Source organism: Sebastes umbrosus, chromosome 7 (assembly GCF_015220745.1).
Source record: "Sebastes umbrosus isolate fSebUmb1 chromosome 7, fSebUmb1.pri, whole genome shotgun sequence".
Lineage (NCBI taxonomy): Eukaryota > Metazoa > Chordata > Actinopteri > Perciformes > Sebastidae > Sebastes > Sebastes umbrosus.
Window position 1 is genome coordinate 29,201,989 of NC_051275.1, and position 21,205 is coordinate 29,223,193.

General features: G+C 40.8%; 1 protein-coding gene across 1 annotated transcript; it reads left to right on the forward strand.

The window, feature by feature from the left end:
• Nucleotides 1–89: 89 nt before the first annotated feature.
• Nucleotides 90–5,518, forward strand: psma6l (proteasome 20S subunit alpha 6, like). The gene is made up of 7 exons (XM_037776155.1): nt 90–335; nt 1,598–1,692; nt 2,066–2,147; nt 2,377–2,532; nt 3,509–3,687; nt 3,768–3,862; nt 5,101–5,518. The coding sequence occupies exons 1-7, from the start codon at nt 260–262 to the stop codon at nt 5,156–5,158; spliced, it is 741 nt and encodes a 246-aa protein (XP_037632083.1). The 5' UTR covers nt 90–259; the 3' UTR covers nt 5,159–5,518.
• Nucleotides 5,519–21,205: the final 15,687 nt, after the last annotated feature.

Genomic DNA, 21,205 nt, shown 5'->3' on the forward strand with positions numbered 1-21,205 from the left:
ATTGCTGCCATCCAATAATACTGAGGAGCTGCTCCATCACCACTCCCCCTCACCTCCTCCTCCACCTCACTGAGCTGTAAGTGAAAGAGAAAGTAAAAACTCCCTTCTCTATTCAGCTTATCTTGCAGCAGCAGCTCATGCATGCTGTTTCTTTATTAACTGAGCGCCTAAAAGACAACACTAGGACGATATAAAGATACATTAATAACTTGTTGAAGGTCATCTGAGGTCATAAAGAGGAAGAAGAGGAAGAGGAAACATGTCTCGGGGTACTAATGCAGGTTTCGATCGACACATCACCATCTTTTCACCAGAGGGCCGCCTCTACCAAGTCGGTAAGAGAAAGAGAGACACGTTTCCTCTGGTGCTTTTAGAGCTGGAGCATGAATATACTTAATGCTGCACAAGAGAAGTCTGCTACCATCATCAGCTGACTGTTACTGTTATTAATGCAATCAACACAAGAATGCTATCATGTAGCTAAAGTGACTTCCTCACTTGTTGAGTGCAGTTAGATTCACAGTCTGCACCCAAGTTAACATCAAGTTAAACCTGAAGTTATGAAACTCTGGTTATGATTTCACAGGTTAATTATGAATATACTTAATGCTGCACAAGACAAGTCTACTAACTTTACCAACTAACAGTTACTAAACATAAAATGCTATGATGTAGCTAAAGTGGTTAGATTACTGGTGGAGTGCATTTAGCATCACAGTCTGCACCCAAGTTTTCTCTTTTTTAATATGTAGGTTAAACCTGAAGTAATTTTTTTCAATACACTCATTTTAAAGTAAAATTCAACTCTGGATATGATTTCACAGGTTCATTTTTTTTTTTTTTAAATTTATTTAAAGGGACTGTTTGTAACTTTTTACAGGTATAAATCTACCGGGTCGGTGTCCAATGCGCACTCGCGTGTTGCTACGCTGTTCAGACCGCTGCTCTGCCTGCTGCTCTGCCTGCTTGCCTTCACTCACACAACGCGCGCGTTCTCGCTCCACCTCACGTTCATGCGTGCACACTACACACTGCAGAAGAGTTAGTTTAGCTCTGAGAATATCTAGTGAATGTACAGTGGACGTTTGTGCAAAAATAAATGCTGCAGCTCCTCCAGAACAACATAGGTTTTTCCGTGTCTTGTGAAGTGACGGGGCTCCGCAGCGAGTTACGTTGTCGTCTCCGACCGGGTGCCGGTGCCGGTGTCGATGTCTATTTAGAGCGAGCAAGCGCGAGCCCGACGCTGACTTTCGTTGACTTAACGGCCACAGGTGTTGATGTTAACAAGCATTTCTGAAAGTTACAAATAGTCCCTTTAAACTTAAGTTAAGTTATTTCCGTTGTTTTAAAGTAAAGTTCAACTCTGGATATGATTTCACATGTTAAAGTAGTTATGTTCATTATTTGTGTAGCCTACTTTGTTCCTCAAATGTAGCTTATCTTCATAATACTGATGTGTTTTTGGTGAAGGAGCAAAAGTTCTCCACTCCACTAATAAACAGGATGTCAAATCCTGTACTGCTGCATTAACAAGCTTCTATTCTATTTACATTTTTTTTTTTTGTCCTGTCTGTGTGTCTCATGTGCTGTCATGCAGAGTATGCCTTCAAAGCCATCTCCCAGAGTGGGTTGACGTCCGTGGGGATCCGGGGGAAAGACAGCGTTGTGGTGGTCGCACAAAAGAAAATACCTGTAAGATATTACACACACGCACGCACGCACGCACACACACACACACACACACACACACACACACACACACACACTTCGAAGATGATGATCTGAGTTCAAGCGAAACTGTGAAGCCTCACAGGAGTCTGACTCCAGCTTTTTGCTGACTTGATGAACAAGACGCTGCCATGAAAAAGCCAGCTCTCACATTACCAAGCCAGAGACTACTTTTATTTTGGCAGGACAAAATCTAAGTTGTATTTTGTCCATTCCCTGTAAATTTCAATGTCTAATCATTATAATCATAATCATATTTTCACATGCACAATGATACAATGAGGTGTGTCTTAAGTTGGATGTGACACTCCTTTCCTTTTCCTTTCCCTGACCGCAGGACAAGCTGCTGGACTCTTCCACTGTGACCAACATGTTCAAACTAACCCCTCGCATCGGCTGTGTGATGACTGGGCACGGCGGTATGTATCATTGTTCAAGTAACTGTGATACTTTAATATAATGACCATGAACAAATGTGACCAGGATTAAGATAACTTTTGTTTTATTTCATATCAGAAAGCCTGGCTTTTTCAATTTCTTTAAATAAGGATGATAAACAGCTGGTAGGCAATGGTGTAATATACTGTTTATGGAGCATTATAAGCTGTTACAGGTCTTGGTGACATTCCCCTCTTCTGTCTTGTGCAGGGGACAGTCGCTCCCAGGTTCACCGGGCACGAGTGGAAGCAGGAGAATGGAAATACAAGTTTGGTTATGACATCATGGCGGACGTGTTGTGTCGCAGGTTGGCCGATATCTCCCAGGTCTACACACAAAACGCCGAAATGAGGCCACTTGGCTGCTGTGAGTCGGGGTCTTGATTTCTGCCTCTTGGTGTTCATTTCTGTGTTCATACTGCTCTTCATCAACAACTTACTCTTTGTTGTTCAGTCTTTCTTTTCCTTTTTTTTTAAATTTTTTTTATGAGCAATACAATTGCTCACACATTCACAGATGGGGAGTACCCAGCGCTACTGGACCAGTCTTCTACTGCATATTTCCATCGTTATTTTGCCTCTAGGGATTTTCCCAATGACTAATATCCTTGACATTTGAACGGAAGTTTAAACTTGGACTAGTTGACTAGTCTAAAAGTGAGAAAACACTCAGAAAACAGTCAAAATAGATCACAATTTAATCTATAAATTGAAATCGTTAATCACATTTTTCAATAACCCAATCATATTTTAAATGCCGCTGAAATCAATATGTCCCCAGTGTCCGCTCCATTTGCTCAGTTAGGAAGGTCAAAAACCTGTTTACTCCACCACAAGCACCTGCGTTCTAGCACGACAGACATTCGAAGCGTCATTCAAAAACCTCAATCAAATATTTGCATGTAAAAAATGACATTTGATACAGCCCAACTGCTGGCAAATCCAGTTGACCTGTCCTGGAGATAACTAGACTGCTGGTCCCAGCCGCTATTTTGGAGAGGTGGAGCAGGTGGCTGATGAGTTCAGATCAGAGCGGAGAGCCGCCGCTGCTGCAGGAGGTGTGGCGATGGCTCTCCACAGCCACAGTTGAGACATGTCAATATGTAATTTAAATGTGTACATTAATAAAATAATACTAAGTTTAACCCACTAGTATTTCTGGTGCCGACTAGCGAGGGTAGCAGAATTTAATCTAATCCCACTAAAGTGTAAGAGCGTGCAAGGGATCAATGAAAAATGTCTGAATATACAGTAAATTCTCCTAATATGAGGGACATCTTCCTTATAATAATGTGAAGGTTTTGCACTCACCTTCTTTCGTCCTCCTCTTCTGCTCTCTGCAGGTATGATCATGGTGGCTATGGACCCCCAGAAGGGTCCCGTCCTGTTTAAAAATGACCCTGCAGGCTACTACTGTGGCTTCAGAGCCACCGCCGTCGGGGCCAAACAAATAGAGGCCAACAGCTACCTGGAGAAGAAGCTGAAGAAGAAGCCGGACCTGACCCACGACAGGACAGTACAGGTAGAGTGAAAATAACATCGAGAGAGGCTCCTATGTGTTTGAGCTCATCAGCACACTCACCTAACTATCTCTCTTTCCAGTTGGCGATAACATGCCTGTCCTCTGTCCTGTCCTTGGACTTCAAGGCCAGTGAGCTGGAGATCGGCGTGGTCACCAAGGAAAAACCTAAGTTCAGGTAACTTCACTCAGACCTACTGTACATTTATCTGAGATTAGGCTATTTTTATGCCTCCATTCTGGTGACAGCCGTGGCCGGAGGCATTATGTTTTCCGGTTGTCCATCCATCCGACCCATTCTTGTGAACGTGATATGTCAGGAACGTCTGGAGGGAATTTCTTCAAATTTGGCACAAACCTCCACTTGGACTCAAGGATAGACTGATTTGGGTGGTCAAATATCAAACTCAAAAGGTCACTGTTTTGGGCCAAAACTCAAGATTTCATTTGCTAATTATGACAATGTCACACAAATGTCTAACAGGATAAAATGATGAAGTGATGACATTTTCGACAGATATGGATGTAAACTGCAACTTGACTGGTTGGCGGAGGAATACAACCACAAGTCAACAATTCTAGTTTGTTATTCTCTCAAGTAGTCAGGAGTTGTATGATGAATTCACACTAATAATGATGGATGTCATGACTAAAACAAACAGTAGCTGTCAGTGCTGTGCATTGTTTTTTAGTGTAGTTAAAACACTGAGACAATTTATTTGTTATTGTTTGGATTTTATTACTTTGAAGTAGGGTTTTTGGAGTTATTATCTGCCTTACATCTCTCCCTTATTCCGATTAAGACATATGGGATATGCCAATGTTATTCTGGTTTTAGGAGCATTCTTTGGACATGTATACAGCGCATTCAGAATATGCATCTCAGTTGGGATTTTTATGGCAGTTTGCACACGGCCTCTTGCCTGTTTACAGCCAGCTCTGTACGTTGTACACAAACCAACTAGCCGACAGTTTGCAGAGATGCATGACCAAAAGAAAAGCTCACATTTCTGGTTAGAAGGAGAAACACACCTACTTTAAAACATTGTGAAAGACTTGGATATCAACAGGTTTTTGGATATGCACAAATATTGCAACGCCGACCTTTTCAAGAGGTGGTTGAAGGAATGAAAGAGGGAGGCTGTGTTCGTAAGGTCGAACAAGTCCGCCACGAGTTACGTTAATCCGAGTATGCACGGCTGCATGTAAATGGGAATATTAGTGGAATATTCATTCCATTAGCCATGTAAACAGCTTAGTAGGAATATTGGGGTTTTTTTCAGAATAAGGGCAGAAAACAGAATATTTTGTGCATGTAAACGTAGTCATATTACAGTCCTTACTCTTTGTTTTACTCTCCTTTCCTCTGGTTATTTTTTCCAATTTTCATTTGTCTTCCCTCCTCACCTCCTATAGGATGCTGTTGGAGGAAGAGGTAGAAGCCCACCTGGTTGCCATCTCAGAACGGGAGTAAAGGTGCCTTCACACAAACTTCAGATTGCGACTCATCATAGTATTTCATTTTCAGTGCGCTTGATTTAGCCCAATTTAGCAACACTATTAGAAGCAATATTTGACAGTCTGAAGACAAAAGTACACACCTGTGTGTTGAGGAAGATTAACCATGCACACCTGAAGACGAAACTCTGTTAATTAAGATTGATATAGGTTTCATTTCTAGACATTTCTAGTGGGCTTTAGCTGGTTTTGTTTGGATGTATACAGAATATTTGCCATACAGCTTATTAAATACTGTATGTTTATAACACCAGCCTTGTTGTCATCTCCACACTTTCAAATTTGCAATAAAAACAACCAAAAGACTCACTGTCAACCCCTTTAAAACAACCTTTGATTTTTTACTTTTTAATTGAATCAGAATGAAGACTAGAAACACTGGTCTGTTTTGGGGTAGCTGGTCTACCGCTGCCTCCATTGGTTAGGTTTTGTTTGTGCTATTGTGTGACTTTGGTGAATCCGAAGGGCTGGTAAAGCGGTGGAAATATTCAAAATGTAGCGTACACTTAAACTGATATTGATTTTTTAGGTGGCTAAAATACATTTTGCTACCGGCCCCGTCCACAGCAGTACATTGATTTGCTTCCGTGCGGTAACTCAGTAACTGTCTGTTTCCCCAAAGGGGGCGTGTCGACCGCCATCTACTGTAGGTAATACACTGACTATGGATAGGTACCTCATACAACCCCACTTCAAAACACCCAAACTATCCCTTTAAATTAAATATTTAAGAAAGTGTAGATGGTTCAGGTTTATATCTCAAATTTTGCCAAATATCCTGATCAAACAACGTTCTCCTTGTTGAACAGCAGATGGCATCAGTGAGGTAATAACGTTACCTGAGGTTGACTGGTAGAAGGTCAGTTCACTGATCTAGGGGGCAAAGACTGAATCCACAACTTACTCCACCAAACAATAATGTGGATTTGGAAATGAGTCGACGATGGCTCAGGAGTGCAGTCACTGATATTCACACAGGGATAAATAACAAATACTCTCGTAGGAAGTGAAATGAGCATCACACATATCAATGTGTTCAGTTATTTTAGCAGCAAAGACAGTAATAGTACAATAAAATAATTAGCTAGTTGCTGTTTTTTATGATTTATATCGTACTGAGATGCATATGGCATGTTCACCGTGCATCCATTCTGTCCTCTGTACTGCAGATTATCCTGAGCTACTTCATATGACCACTAGATGGCAATGTTGTTTCTGCCTCTGAGTAGTAGAGGAGAGTATTTCAGAGCAGAATTCAGTGTTTCTATGTGTACTTTTCTATTTGGGGAAACCTATTTTGACTCTTGTAAACAATTATACTTCCGAGTCTATTCGGAGATTGCGCGTGTGTGTGTGTGTGTCAGACAGCCAATCCCTGCCATGACATCTTGTTATGTGTGCCTCTGTGTGTGTCCGTCACTGAGTTTCCACCGCCGTGACCCACCAATCTGTGCATACGGATCAATGTCCTGTTCAATTACCGAATGTCGCTTGCAATCTGAATGTAGAAGCATTTCTACTCACACACATATTCAAACGTAAACACGAACACGTACAATGACAGAGAACAGCTTTTACTTTATTAAAATGGAAGGAAAATGCTGTGGATTTACAGAATTTGATTACTTTTACAACAAAAATTTAATTTATTACACAGATACAATATTATTACAATATTCTCGATTTAACACGAACAAAAACTTTTTTCTATTCTTACTTACCTGCAGGATATTGGGTGAGGCATTATGTGAATAAGAGTTATTATACAGCCTTTCTGTGTGTTTGTGATAGTGGAGGTAAATCTGAAAAAAACAAGGAGTTACCCAGAATTCAGTGTGTTAGTTTTACAATTATTGTACACTTGCAGTATCTACGTGAGATACACAAATTACAGATGCATGTTGTTATTCTGCAGGCGTCGGGTCCAAATTCCAGATAGATCACAAACATTGTAAAAGAAAAAAAGACAAATATTGGAGGTTCATTAACAAAAACACTGTCACAATGACTCACTTCTTGGACAGATAGGAGAGATAGTTATAAATAGTGGTTGCTCACTTTGTTGGCAGACAGAATTAGGATTTAGGCTGAGAGGCTAGTATCAGTGAGAGCACCAAAAAGCCCCGCTAGTCTCCTTAAAGCTACTAGTGCGAGACGGTCCTAAGTTACATTGATATGCCTCTTAGCTTAATTCTTCTCTGTGGCCACTTTACCTTACAGGCCCGAGCATTTCATGGGTCAAGTGTTGCGCTGTAGCCTAAAGCTAATAAGAGACATATTAGTTAGATACGTATACTTTGCACATATTGTATATTTGTTTTCAGGTTTATCCATAGAAACAACGGGATACTGGGGGTCCATCTGCCCACTCAGCCGTTTTAAAAAGCAGTGACGTAGGTTACCACAGTAAGCTCATCAATCATTTTATGAATAAGGTGAACGCATGCAAAGTTAGCTGTGATAAGTTTGGAAATAACTGAATATAGTACAGATTTTGTGGTTGTATGTATTCTCCCGTTTTCTGCAAAAGATAAAATTATTATTTTTGTGAATGGAGTCTGGTGGCTTTGAAGGGAGCGATATAACGGCTTCAGTTCCCCGTTGTAAAGGGCTGTTTGACGGCGAGGTAAAGCGGCTGTGGATGGGAGCAGCAGAAAAAGTATTTTAGCCACCTAAAATAATTAATATCAGTTTAAGTGTGCACTATATTTAGAATTTTTTCACAGCTTTATCTTACCGTCAGACAGCCCTTTTGCGAAAGGGAACTGAAGTCTTTATATTGCTGTCTTCAAAGCCACCAGAACAGACTCCATTCACAAAAACAATAATTTTACCTCGCAGAACACAAAATAATGTGGCCTCCACACAGCAGTACTTTGCTTAGCTTCCGTGCCGGTACTCCTGTCTGCTTCTATAAACTGGGAGCGTGCCGATCGCCATCTAAGTTGTAACGTTAATACTCTGACTATAAGGATGTATATATTGTAGTGTCATTATGCAAAAACCTACGTCAGGTCACGTGTAAAAAAGTTTTTAGAAGGTCTTGGGAGAATAGCATTTTGACACTAAAGCATACTTTGATCAAAATTTGAATGTTTGGATTTGAATACACAAGGAACACCACTGGGAAGCTACAGAATGATATAAAAACCTAAAAAATAAAAATAAAAATAATGGACCCGTCCTTTAAAAGGCCTTTTGAATACCATGAAAGAGATTTGGAAAGGAGGTTGGTGTTCTAACTGGTGACTTGAAGGGGCGCGTCTCATGTGTCTCGTCTTTCTCTTTTTCGTCTCACTGCATGCACATGATAACCTGGGAGAACACACAAAAAAGAGAACCAGTGTTAATAATAAGACCAACAGGCCTCCACTTTGCAACGAGTACAGAAAAAGAAACATGGAAGAGAGATCTTGACAGTTCAAACTGTCATCCAGAGTTGTTAACTGTAATCATGCAATCAGTGCATCATGTCTCCATGTTGTCACAGGGATCAAACTGGTGGACATGAAGTTGTATGTACTGTATGTTATTCATGGGTCATGCCATTGGTGCATGGGGGGGCTGTGTTTTGTGGGTTTTCACAGCTTTTTAGCTTAAAACAGCTGCCACAGTTGTGGGCCGAACAGCTAAACGATGAGCTGAAACTCACTATAAAGCTCCGTAAAGCTGCAGATTCAGGTGATAATTCTCTGTAAGTTCGTCAGTACGAGCGACCCCTTTCATATTGTCACATAATCATTTCATAGATGTTATTATACAAATCTTCATTACAGCCACCATAAATTCTTATTTTCTCAGTTTTGGCTCCCGACTTTAACACATTTTCTTTGTCTTGTATAAAAATTCAGGCTGTTCTCTTTCACTGTTGTATACCTACGAAAAAGAATGCACTGTCTCCTACGAAATTAATTTGTATGTAATCCACATAATTGTGAACCAGGAAGTATAAAGAGCGACAAACGCTGCATAGGGAGGAGGAGGTGGAGGGTGGGTCCAAAAACACCAGACCAGACCAGGAGACCGGTGTACGTACTCTGTGTAACCAGAAGTCAACATTGATTTATTTGTCTAATAACTTCTGTACTTACGTTACGCCACTTCCGGAGTTATTTTAACCCAAACCACGATCTTATTCCTAAACCTGACTAAGTAGTTTTGTTGCCTAAACCTAACCAGTATGTTTCCTGTAAAGACGTAAGTTTATTTTGAAAAGATTGGTGTTGAAGTTGACACGTGCGTCACGTGTTGCTGGACATTCGTAGGAAAACGCACGAAAAATGAGGAATAACTTTTTGTAAGATATCATGTGAACCGTCGTATGAGGATACGTTGCAACAAAATTCTGTCAGTAATAAACTGATTTCAATGTTTTTCTGTTTTAGGCAGTGCTTTTCCTCCTCTACTACATCCCTCCATTCATACCACTTCTCTTCCCTGTCATCCCTTCACCAAATCCCAACCTTCCACTACCTCAGTCACCTTAGCCCCTACTTCTCTACCTGATCTCGCTTCACCTCGATCACTACCTCCACCTGTTCACCTCCTACCTCACAACTCCTCAGACTTCTACTCGTCCACACCACATTCTCCTTCCTTTCCGCCATCACCCCCTTCCTCCCTCCCTCCCTCCCTCCCCTGATAGGAAATGTTGACCCTGTGGCTGGTGTCTCCTGGTACTGGGACTGCCTGCCAAGCTGAATGGGCCCGGGGCATCGGGTAGCCAGGCTGTGTGTGTGTGTGTTGGGTCACGGCGTGGGGATTAGGTGTGTGTGAGTGATTGAGGGTGACAGCGGTCCTAGCATTAGGGGCCCTGTGGCAGATTTCGTGGGCCTGTTTTAGACACACTAATCTGGATTTACCAGCAGCAGTGTGTCAGCAGCGATGCAGCCTGCCTGGACCTCCTACAGAACACACACACACAAACACACACACGCACAAGCACACACACATCACCTCTGACCCTACCTATCCACCTGCAACCAGTCCGATGTCCCATCATCCCTTTCTCTCTGTGTATTTCTTCTTACTGGTAACAGTTAAAGATGTCTTCCTGCTCTAAAATTTCTGATTCCCTTTCGTTTGTTTCAGTCGTTTCACGCTACAGTGAAGATGCTGAGGAATGATGGACTCTGTGGTGCGTGCAGACCACTGTAGCATGCACTGAGCATCACCCGTCACCTCGACCCCAAAACAAACATCAGAGCCCAGTCAGCAAACTTTGCACAAAAAACAAATTAATTTTAAAGGAATACAAACTACAAACAGTTGATTTCTTTAACGGCAGCAAAGTATAAAGGCTGTTCTCATACACCGTTTTGTGGTTATACCTACGAAAACTAATGCACTGTATGTAACCCACGTAATCGTGAACCAGGAAGTATAAAGAGGATGGCTGTGTCCAAAAACACCAGACTTTCACCGAGGAAACTGCTGTTCGCACCCCGTGTGAAACAAGAAGTCTACGTTGATTTAATTGTTACGTAACTTCCAATATTTAAGTTTCGACCACTTCCTGAGTTACTTTAACCCAAACCACGATCTTTTCCTAAACCTAACCAAGTAGTTTCCTGTGAAGACTATGCATGTAACGAGCAGAAATTGACACGTGTTGCTGGACATTCGTAGGAAAACGCACGAAAAATGAGGAATAACTTTTAAGATATGAACCGTTGTATGTGAAGTAAATCGGAGTGCAACTTACTTTGGTGAACTTTGGTGTGAATTTTCACCATCAAAAGGTCTGGACATTTTATAGGCCTTTTTTGAAGAGGTGCTGACAGAGTAGAGTCCAAAAGGCAGAAAGAAGAAGAAGAAGAAGAAAGATGTGGTGCAAAAGCCTTGTGGTGTAGCATATAGTCAATATGCCCTTTCTACAGCAGACATTTTGACATGTCATTGCAGGGTAAACACAGGTGTAATTAATAAAAATTGATTATGGCCCTGATCCATTTAGGCTGTGACACTAATATAACCGGACCATAATTAATTGTATCAGTTACACCTGTTTACCCTGCAATTACATGTCAAAGTGGCTGCTGTGAAAATGGCATTTTGTGATCATGGTCGAATAGATGGTGTGTGTGTTAGAGAGCTAGGTAGCTGGCGAGCTAGGTTCTCATTCTAATATGCAAAACAATTTCTCTCTCTGCCTCTCTCCGGTGAGACCTCTCTGGCCTTTAAAGGAGTTATTGACGAGACTCTTGAGGGCCTCCTCAAATTCATATTTTCTGCATCTGACTGTTGTTCATCCTTACCTTATCTACAGTGAAGTTGCATGCTGCTGGGAGTACTGCTGTGTATGTGTGGTCACTTTGTGTGTGTGTTAACGCAGGTGGTATGTGAGGCCACTGCATGTCGGCTCACACACATGTATTGATGCTTGATTGTGTGTTTCTTTGTGTGACTTGTGCACACCTTTGTCCGTGTGTGTGTGTGTGTGTGTGTGTGCCTGCTCCCAGATCTCTGTTACAGCCTGTCCATTGTGAAGGAGAGTGTTGAGCAAGATCCTGACCCACCGGCGAGTACTAATCAGACGCATTCCTCGGGATTAAACGGCCAATTAACAATAAGAGAGCCATTGTGGCCCCGTCTCCTTGTGCGTCACAGTTAAAAGGTTTTGTGTGTGTGTACGTGTCGCAGTGAGGCGCGTGTGTGACTCTTTGTGTGTGTGTGCTTTTGTGTGTGTGCAAGGTGCTTTTTGTCATTTAAAAAAGCACTCTGTGATTTTCTACCAGCATGTAAATTAACATGCACGCTATAGCTTCATAAAAAAATTGTGTGCAATTTAAAACAAACTGTGGATAGTGTTAGAAATGGTGCATTATGGGTGCTGCATGCCAATAGTGGCTGCAAGTCACAAGATACTGTTCTTAATGATGCAAGTTAGTCCATGCAGGGTTTGTTCAGGCACCAGTGGTCAGTCCACCTGGCCATTAATTCATGTTCTCTTCTATTCATTGGTGTGTGTGTGTGTTGCTGTGCATGTTGTGTGTCTATTGTGTGCATGCATGCATGAATGTACATAAATGGTGTCTTCAATAACCATGCATGTGTGTGTGTGTGTGTGTGTGTGTGTGTGGGTGTAGGGTGGGTATATGCATCAGTGTGGCACGTGTCGGAGTGTGGCAGAGGATTAGTGAGGCTCAGGGCCTGTTGCTCCACTTCCATGATTACTACTGTCTACTGCCATATGGGGTGGTGGGGGTGCAGGTGGGGGCGGGTGGTGGTGGTGTGTGTGTGTGGGTGTGTGTAGGTGTGGGGGGGGGGTACAAGCTACTGTACCACGCTATACACACACACACACACACAGAACACACACACACACACACACACACAGAACACATGCCCAGAGGGGGTTTACACACACAGTCCTTCATAAGGCAGTGCATATGAAACCACGCATGAATGCACATATGAGCTTTGTTTTAACAAGTTGAAGACCGTGTGTGTGTGTGTGTGTGTGTGTGTGTGTGTGTGTGTGTGTTTGTGCGTGTGTTGCACCTTGTCCATACACCTGCCTGTCTAAATGCTGAATAAATAATACATTTAAAAAATGTTGTACTACATAAATTGCAATAAGTTTTAAATTATTTAATGAAACACTGTCCATTTTTATATTTTAAATCTCTATTTCTCTTTTACTTTAAGTCGTTGGTTTTGACCGAACTTATGACCTGATAAATCGTCCTTAAGAAGATTTCTTTCATGAATTCTAATAACATATAAATATGAATTAGCAGTGAATAGGGCTGGGCGATATGGACAAAAACTTGCATCAGGATGTCGGTCATTAAATATCTCAATAACGATATATATAATGATGTAGCATGTTTTCTCATAATTCAGTAAATAGTCTATATGAAATAACAACATGGTAAAGCTTATTGTTGTATTATCCTGTGTGAATTAAATACTTGACAAATGAAAAGTACTTTTTTTTCTCATTTGAGTGCAAAATGAACATAAATGTTTTAAGAAATTATAGCAAAAAAAAACAAATAAATATAGGCCTGGCCTACATCACCATAGAAAAGATATAGAAAAATATATACGATAGACATTTTAATATCATTTTGACGATATGGACAGTATATCGTCATATTGCCCAGCCCTAGCAGTGAATAATCATTTAACTATAAAGAAAAGTCGCCTCATAAATAACCAGTTGGAGCTGCATTTCATTACAGTAGATAATTGATGCAAGCTCTTTCATTGAGGTATTATTATATTATTATTATAGTATATTATTATGTACAGAAACATTTGATGCACTCCAAATATTAGAATAAAATATGTTCACATGGTTTGATAACAGTCTGGGTTTGCTCATCTTATCTAATTACAAGTGTATGAGTATGAGGGCATGAACAGGTGTTAACTTGCTAAAACCCCAGACAGTGGTGAAGGAGGGGGCTAAATGATGACAGTGAACACACACACACACACACACACACGCACACACCACCTGCTGCTGTCTGCGGTGGATTAGAGGTCTGTCTCCTCTCAGAAGACAGCAGGACACACACATCCACGCAGCAGGGGGTCCACTGTCTGTGAAATTGATCAAGATGCTGAGGCCAGACATTATTTACAGATGAACTCATGGTCACAGACACGATGCATGCTGGGAAATTTGTTACAATGACAGAGAATAATGTTTCCCAAAACCATTCAGCTCTCAGCTGGTTAACACGCCTCAGCCAACGAAATAACTACTAACGGGTCACTAAAACAATGGTCCACAGTCGTCCCCCTGGGAGCCACGTTACCCTGTCTGAGCGTAGGCCGTCAAGTGACGGGACCAAATACTGTTTGTGGCCATTTTGCTGGTAATTTATTATACAAAGCTGCATGTCCCTGCTGCAAAAGTGAAGTATTTCTTATTAAAAGCTAGAAGTGTGTACAAAAAAAACATATAAAAATAAGTTGCAAGCAGATGAATTAGGTGAAACACTGGAATGGGTTTGAGGTTTTTATCTCAGTAATAAATTATGCACGGGAAGGCGTATAAATAGCACGACATTACACGGGATATTCGGCGCATCATGAGGATGCATTAATTTTGCGTGTCATTTTTACGCCACGCAAAAAAACTACGGTAACGTCCATAGGTTGAAGCAACAAAACCACTTAGATAGGTTTAGGAAAAACATGGTTGGCCTTAAATTAGTACGTAAACTAAGTGCAATACTATATAGGGAAAAAAATGGGCCTTATTTTCTATTATATTCGATGTCTGTTAGCTGGTTGTTTTCTGTTATTGTTGATATTTGTCTGTTTACATATATGCGTCCATGTCCACTCTTGAACGTTGTCAAGGTGGCCGGCTTATTCACCCCTGATTTTTTGTTTTTGTTATTTTTTTTTTAAGTAATATTGTTTGACTAAGATTATGATTATTATTATTAGTATTATCACTTTTCTTTTCCTTCATCGGCCACTAATTTGAAAACAGAATAAATACAAAGTAAAGTTAGCCCTCCGAAGAGGCAGGGTGGTGGCGGGCCAAAAAAAAGAAAATAAAAATAAAAAAACAAAGTACAATACGTATAGAAACAATGCAATATAAGTACAGAAAACACGTCACAAATATAATTTGCAAAACAAAACGCTAGTCTCCTGGTTTAAAGTCGTGTGTTTGTTACCTCCCCCACCCGCCCGTCATAAGCGGTCTTTGTCGCTTTTTGTTCTACGTCACTAGCTCTGAGTGTAGCATATTTACGCGGACGTGTTCACATTTCAGTCAGTACTGACTACATGGCGTACAAATGACGCGTCAAAAGCAAGAAAGGCGTTCTCTGCACGCTAAATGCCTTGCTAATAATTATTTTGTCATTCATTTGCATTTTTGTGCGAACAGGCTGAATTATGTAAAAGAATAAATGTAGGGAAAGATACTAAACATATATTTACATTTAGGAGGATTATTTTAACTTCTAGTCCATAAATAAGTACTCATTAATCACTTTGTTAAAGTCATTACAACTAACTTCTATAGTCAGTACTTAGAGGATGACTGGAAAATAATATGGAGTAATTTGTGCAAATCTTGGCCGTGGACAGGTCAATATTTTTTGTGCATATAAAACAGATTTAATAGTAAAATTATAAACATACCAATATTTTAGATCTGTAATGTGCACTACATTATTAATGTGAAATTGAGCAGCTAATGAAAAACAAACTTACGTAATTAAGCTTTTAACGGTGTAGTTAGTAAACTGTTCTACATCTATACATAACCCCGTAGGTTAAATATATATATATATGCTCACTTTATATACACTTGTACACTTAATAGATCATCATTATATAAGCGACCACAGAGTTTATCTTTAGCCTCGACCCATGACACACTGCTGACAACCCAGGTCCTACTAAACCAACACACACACGCATCCCCCTGCACCATATACACACTTATACCCACACTAAAGGCATGTTCAGTAATGGAAGTCTAACAGCAGGGCCATTTAATGTAACCTGTATATGCAGATCCGGGACCTTCATCTCATATTGTGTTAGTGTAGATGGAAGAGTAGCGCTGCTGCTGTGCAGAGAGAGACATGGTCTGACCCGGACTCACGCAGAGTAATCCTCACATCACTTTAATGAGGAGTTAACGCACTCTGACCTCAATACACACACACACACACACACACACACACTCACACACACATGCACACACACATGCACACACACATACTATTTTTAACTAAATGAGTATACAGACAGTTGCAGCAGTAATATAAATATTTAAAACACAGAATTGTAAAATGACATCGTATCATTAACTAAATGTAAAGCAACAGAAGATAAATTCACGGCGTAAAGACCCTCAGAGAACTGAGACTACGTCTGTCCCAGTGCCCCTCCCATACCCCCCCTCACCCATCTGCCTCTCTCTCTTCTTCTACTGTTTTCTACTCTGTTTTATCACCACACTCTTCTTCTCTTCCTTCTGCAACTTTCCACCCAGTTTCCTCCAGTAACAGTCTTGACTTCCACTCACATTAAACACCACATGCCTTCCTCCTGATCTGCCTCTCACTCAGTCTGCCTCTCTATCACACACACACACCGCTGTGGCCCTCTCAGTCAGGCATTAAAGGCTCCCATAATGCTCCGTTACCTTATCAATAGCGATCGATCCAGCCACAGAGCCGAAGGTTCCTGCTCTCTGTCCCCGTGCAGCGAGCGCTCGGTTCTCTCCATCCACCCTTCCTCTGTCAATCTGGCCACAAACCCCTCTTTCCTCCCTTTATCCCGAGGTAAGATACTTACTTTTCAGATAAAGCATATTATGATAAATCGGCTGAACTCTGTGCGTGTGTGTGTGAGTGTGTATGTGTGAGTGTGTAACTGTCACACACACACATTACACTATAAGCACACAGTGTGTGCACACACAGACAAAAATACAGTGTGTGTATCGAACAACATGATGTCAGAGGTGCTTAACAGCTGGAAAAGTGTTAGTGGGTTTATATAATGCATGTGTGTGTGTTACGTTTTGGGTCTTTTGGGATGTGGCGGCAATAATGGAGACACAAACGCACATGATTAGGAGGAGGGATGCTACTGACAAATAGGGCTGTGGGTTAAAATATTTAATCACGATTAATCGCAAATTAATCACACATTTTTTATGTTCAAAATGAACCTTAAAGGGAGATTTGTCAAGTATTTAATACTCTTATCAACACGGGAGTGGGCAAATATGCTGCTTTATACAAACGTATGTATATATTTATTATTGGAAATCAATCAACAACACAAAACAATGACAAATATTGTGCAGAAACCCTCACAGGTACTACATTTAGCATAAAAAATATGCTCAAATCATAACATGGCAAACTCAAACTCAACAGGCAACGACAGCTGTCAGTGTGTCAGTGTGCTGACTTGACTATGACTTGCCCCAAACTGCATGTGATTATCACAAAGTGGGCATGTCTGTAAAGGGGAGACTCGTGGGTACCCATACAACCCATTTACATTCACATATCTTGAGCTCAGAGGTCAAGGGACCCCTTTGAAAATGGCCATGCCAGTTTTTCCTCACCAAAATGTAACGTAAGTTTGGAGCGTTATTTACCCTCTTTCACGACAAGTTAGTATGACATGATTGGTACCAATGCATTCATTACGTTTTTCTAGTTTCATATGATACCAGTATCTTCACTCTAGTTTTAAGACTGAGCCTGCTACGAAAGATCGATTTAATTAATGCGTTAAAGAAATGAGTGGCGTTAAAACAAATTTGCGTTAACACATTATTGTCGCATTAACTTTGACAGCCCTACTCATTGTCCATTAATCTATTGTTTTCTCGTTTAAACGATTATTTGTTTGATCTATAAAATGTCAGAAAATGGTGAAAAATGTTGATCAGTGTTTCCCAAAGCCCAAGATGACGTCCTCTAATGTCTTGCTTTGTCCACAACTCAAATATATTCAATTTACTGTCACAGAGGAGTAAAGAAACTATTCAGAAAATATTCACATTCAAGAAGCTGGAATCAGAGAACTCAAACTTATAAGTCGATTATCAAAATAGCTGGCAATTAAATAAATAGTTGAGAACTAATCGATTAATTGTTGTAGCTCTATCCATGTTTTAATCATCAGTGTCATCACACACGTACAGAGGATTGAAATCAAATGCACATAACAAAGGCTGGTTTACCAGGGAGGATTCTGGGAAAAGTTTTGTTTCATTACTCTCAAGTTTCTGTAAAACTAAATAGAAAGAAAAAAAGGCTATAGGCCTGTAGTTTCTGTTAATAAAAAGGGAACAGAAGGCTTCAACAGAATGATGATTGTGTTGAAGTCAAACTTCAATTCAATTTCAATCCAAAATCCTTTTGTCATTTTTGATCTGTTGGAGTGGTCGTACCGCTGGTTTAACAGTAAAGCATGCTGATGAAACCTTCACTAACACACAGATGACGAAGATTGTTTCCTTGTTTTACTATAATTGTCTAGAATGAATGAGTTTCGGACGCGTGATGCACGTCTGCTAATGAAATGGGACAAGAGAAACGGAGCATATGGGCGAAATGTTCTCCAGCAGAGTGGGATGGAAGTTGAGGTCACCGAGGGGAATAAAAGAGTTTGGAGAAAATGAAAACTAAATGAAAAATACAATGGCTGTGTTTGCCTTCGGGGACGTGTATGCGTGCTTGTTTCAAAATGGGATGTTTATGAAATGCTGTGTGTGTTTCCGTGTGTGTGTGTGTGTTTCTGTGTGTGTGTGTGTGTAGGAGTATAGATTAGATGCACTAAGCCTCTTATGTGCTGGTTGTCCTTAATTTGTGTCTGCTCTGGGTCCTAGTGCGTCCAAACTACCAGCAGTCCTTCAGCACGGAATAATTTCCACACGAACAACACAAAACATCACATGTCGTGCAACGATAAAATAGTGCATTAATATATAGGACTTACTCTATCTCAGGCCATGCGTATATATAATTATGCATATGCTCATATAAAAAAAATAAAAACAAGATTAAACTTTTCTAACTAAATTACTTGGAGGGGTCAAATTTCCTCTTGGGACAATAAAGAATATTATCTGATAAATAAAACTAGACAACCAATGTCTTTAATCTGTTAGACAAATTACTGTTTTATGAGAAATCATGAATGCAGAGTTGCTGATCATTCATTATAGGTGATATAAACCAAAGATTAAACAAACTAATGAATACTTTCTATACAATCTCTATATGAATTTACAGTGTGTGACTGTTTAGTGCTCATTCTACTTCCTGTAACAGTACCATTATGGGAATTTAGAGTGTAATTTAGAGTGTTACTTTTTCGGCCTACCATTATCAGAATCAGATTTATTTGCAAAGTATATACAGTGCATACAAGAAATTTAACAACAGCTGTCAGTGTGTCAGTGTGCTGACTTGACTATGACTTGCCCCAAACTGCATGTGATTATCATAAAGTGGGCATGTCTGTAAAGGGGAGACTCGTGGGTACCCATAGAACCCATTTTCATTCACATATCTTGAGGTCAGAGGTGAAAAGGACCTCTTTGAAAATGGCCACACCAGTTTTTCCACGCCAAAATTGAGCGCAAGTTGGCGTTATTTAACCTCCTTCGTGAGCTTAGGTTTCCTAGTTTCATATGATGCCAGTATCTTCTTCCAGCTTTAAAACTGAGCCCGCTACAACCTTTAAAAGATCGATTAAAAGAAGTTAGTGGCGTTAAAATGAATTTGCGTAAACGTATAATTATTACGTTAACTTTGACAGCCATAAGAAAAAGTAAACACGTCAATTGGGCCTAGCCTGTTTTTAGCTTTATTTAATAATAGGCTACAAGAACAGTAGGCCTAATACAAGACACTAAAAGATAATATATAGACTTGTATACAGACATTTTATTTTATTCCTTATTGTCGGTCATTGCTGCTTTTTATATATATGTATATTAGGGCTGTCAGAGGTCAGGGGATAATAATGCGTTCACAAAAACGCTAGAGTGAAGATGCTGGCATCGTATGAAACTAAAAAACCTAAAGAATCCACTGGTACCAACCATGTTATACTAGCTCGTTGCGAAGGAGGTTGAATAACACTCCAAACTTGTGCTAAATTTTGGCGAGGAAAAACTGTCATGGCCATTTCAACGGGGTCCCTCTGACCTCAAGATATGTGAATGGAAATGGGGTCTATGGGTACCCATGAGTCTCCCCTTTAAAGACATGCACACTTTATGATAATTAATAATTATTATTAGAATTAAGTTTGGGGCAAGTCATAGTCAAGTCAGCACACTGATACACTGACAGCTGTTGTTGCCTGTTGGGCTGCAGTTTGCCATGCTATGATTTGAGACATACATTTGCATAAAGCAGCATATTTGCCCACTCCCATGTTGATAAGAGTATTAAATACTTGACAAATCTCCCTTTAAAGGGACTGTTTGTAACTTCTTACAAGTATAAATCTACCGGGTCGGGATCCCATACGCGCTCGCATATGCGTGCTCGCATATGCGTGCTCGCATATGCGCGCTCACGTGTGGCTGGAGTCTCTGCTCCTCTGCCTGCTTGCCTTCAGTCACACACTGCGCTTGTTCTCGCTGTCTCGCTCCACCTCACGTGCATGCACGGACACTACACACTGCCGAAGACTTCGTAGCTCTGAGAATATCTAGTGAATGTACAGTGGACGTTTGTGCAGAAATAAATGCTGCAGCTCCTCCAGACCAACAGAGGTTTCCCGTGTCTTGTGAAGTGACGGAGCTCCGCAACGAGTTACGTTATCGTCTCCGACCGGGTGCCGGTGTATATCTCCCTCCGGCCGCGGTCGGGAGGCTGAAGCAGGAAAAGCCAACACTAGGATCAGCAGTGATTCATGGAGATACCTTCGTCTGGTCAGCTAACATTACTGCCAAGCAGCTGAAATACAGAGTGATATTGTGCTTTTAGCTGACGTGTGTCGCCTCACTGTTTTGAGCGATGCTCGTTCATGTCTAGGTAGAGCGAGCACAAGCTTGAGCCCAACGCTGACTTTCGTTGACTTAACGGCCACAGGTGTCGCTGTTAACAAGCATTTCTGATTCTTACAAACAGTCCCTTTAATTTATCGTGATTAAAGATTTGAATCAATTGACAGCCCTGTTTTTTATGCTAGTCTTTTAATAGCATTTAAAAAAAAATAGCACAAAACTATTAACATTGTGTGCGTGAAAATGGAGGCTGCAAAATGCTTCAGTCTGAGGGAAGCAGGTGCACGATGAAGTGTGCGCGTGCACAGCAGTGGTGCGCGCAGTGTGTCGCGCGCTCTGAGGCAGATCTGAGGTCTCTTTTTTTCCCTCTTTCTGTCAGATGGAGGTCTCGAGACTCCCCACAGTTATAGCTCCAGCATCTGTCCTGCTGTCGGATAGTTTAGCTCAAACTACAACAACAAACAAACAAACAAACAAACAAAGCATACCTGTGAGAGCAGCAGCTGAAGCGTCCAGGTATCCAAA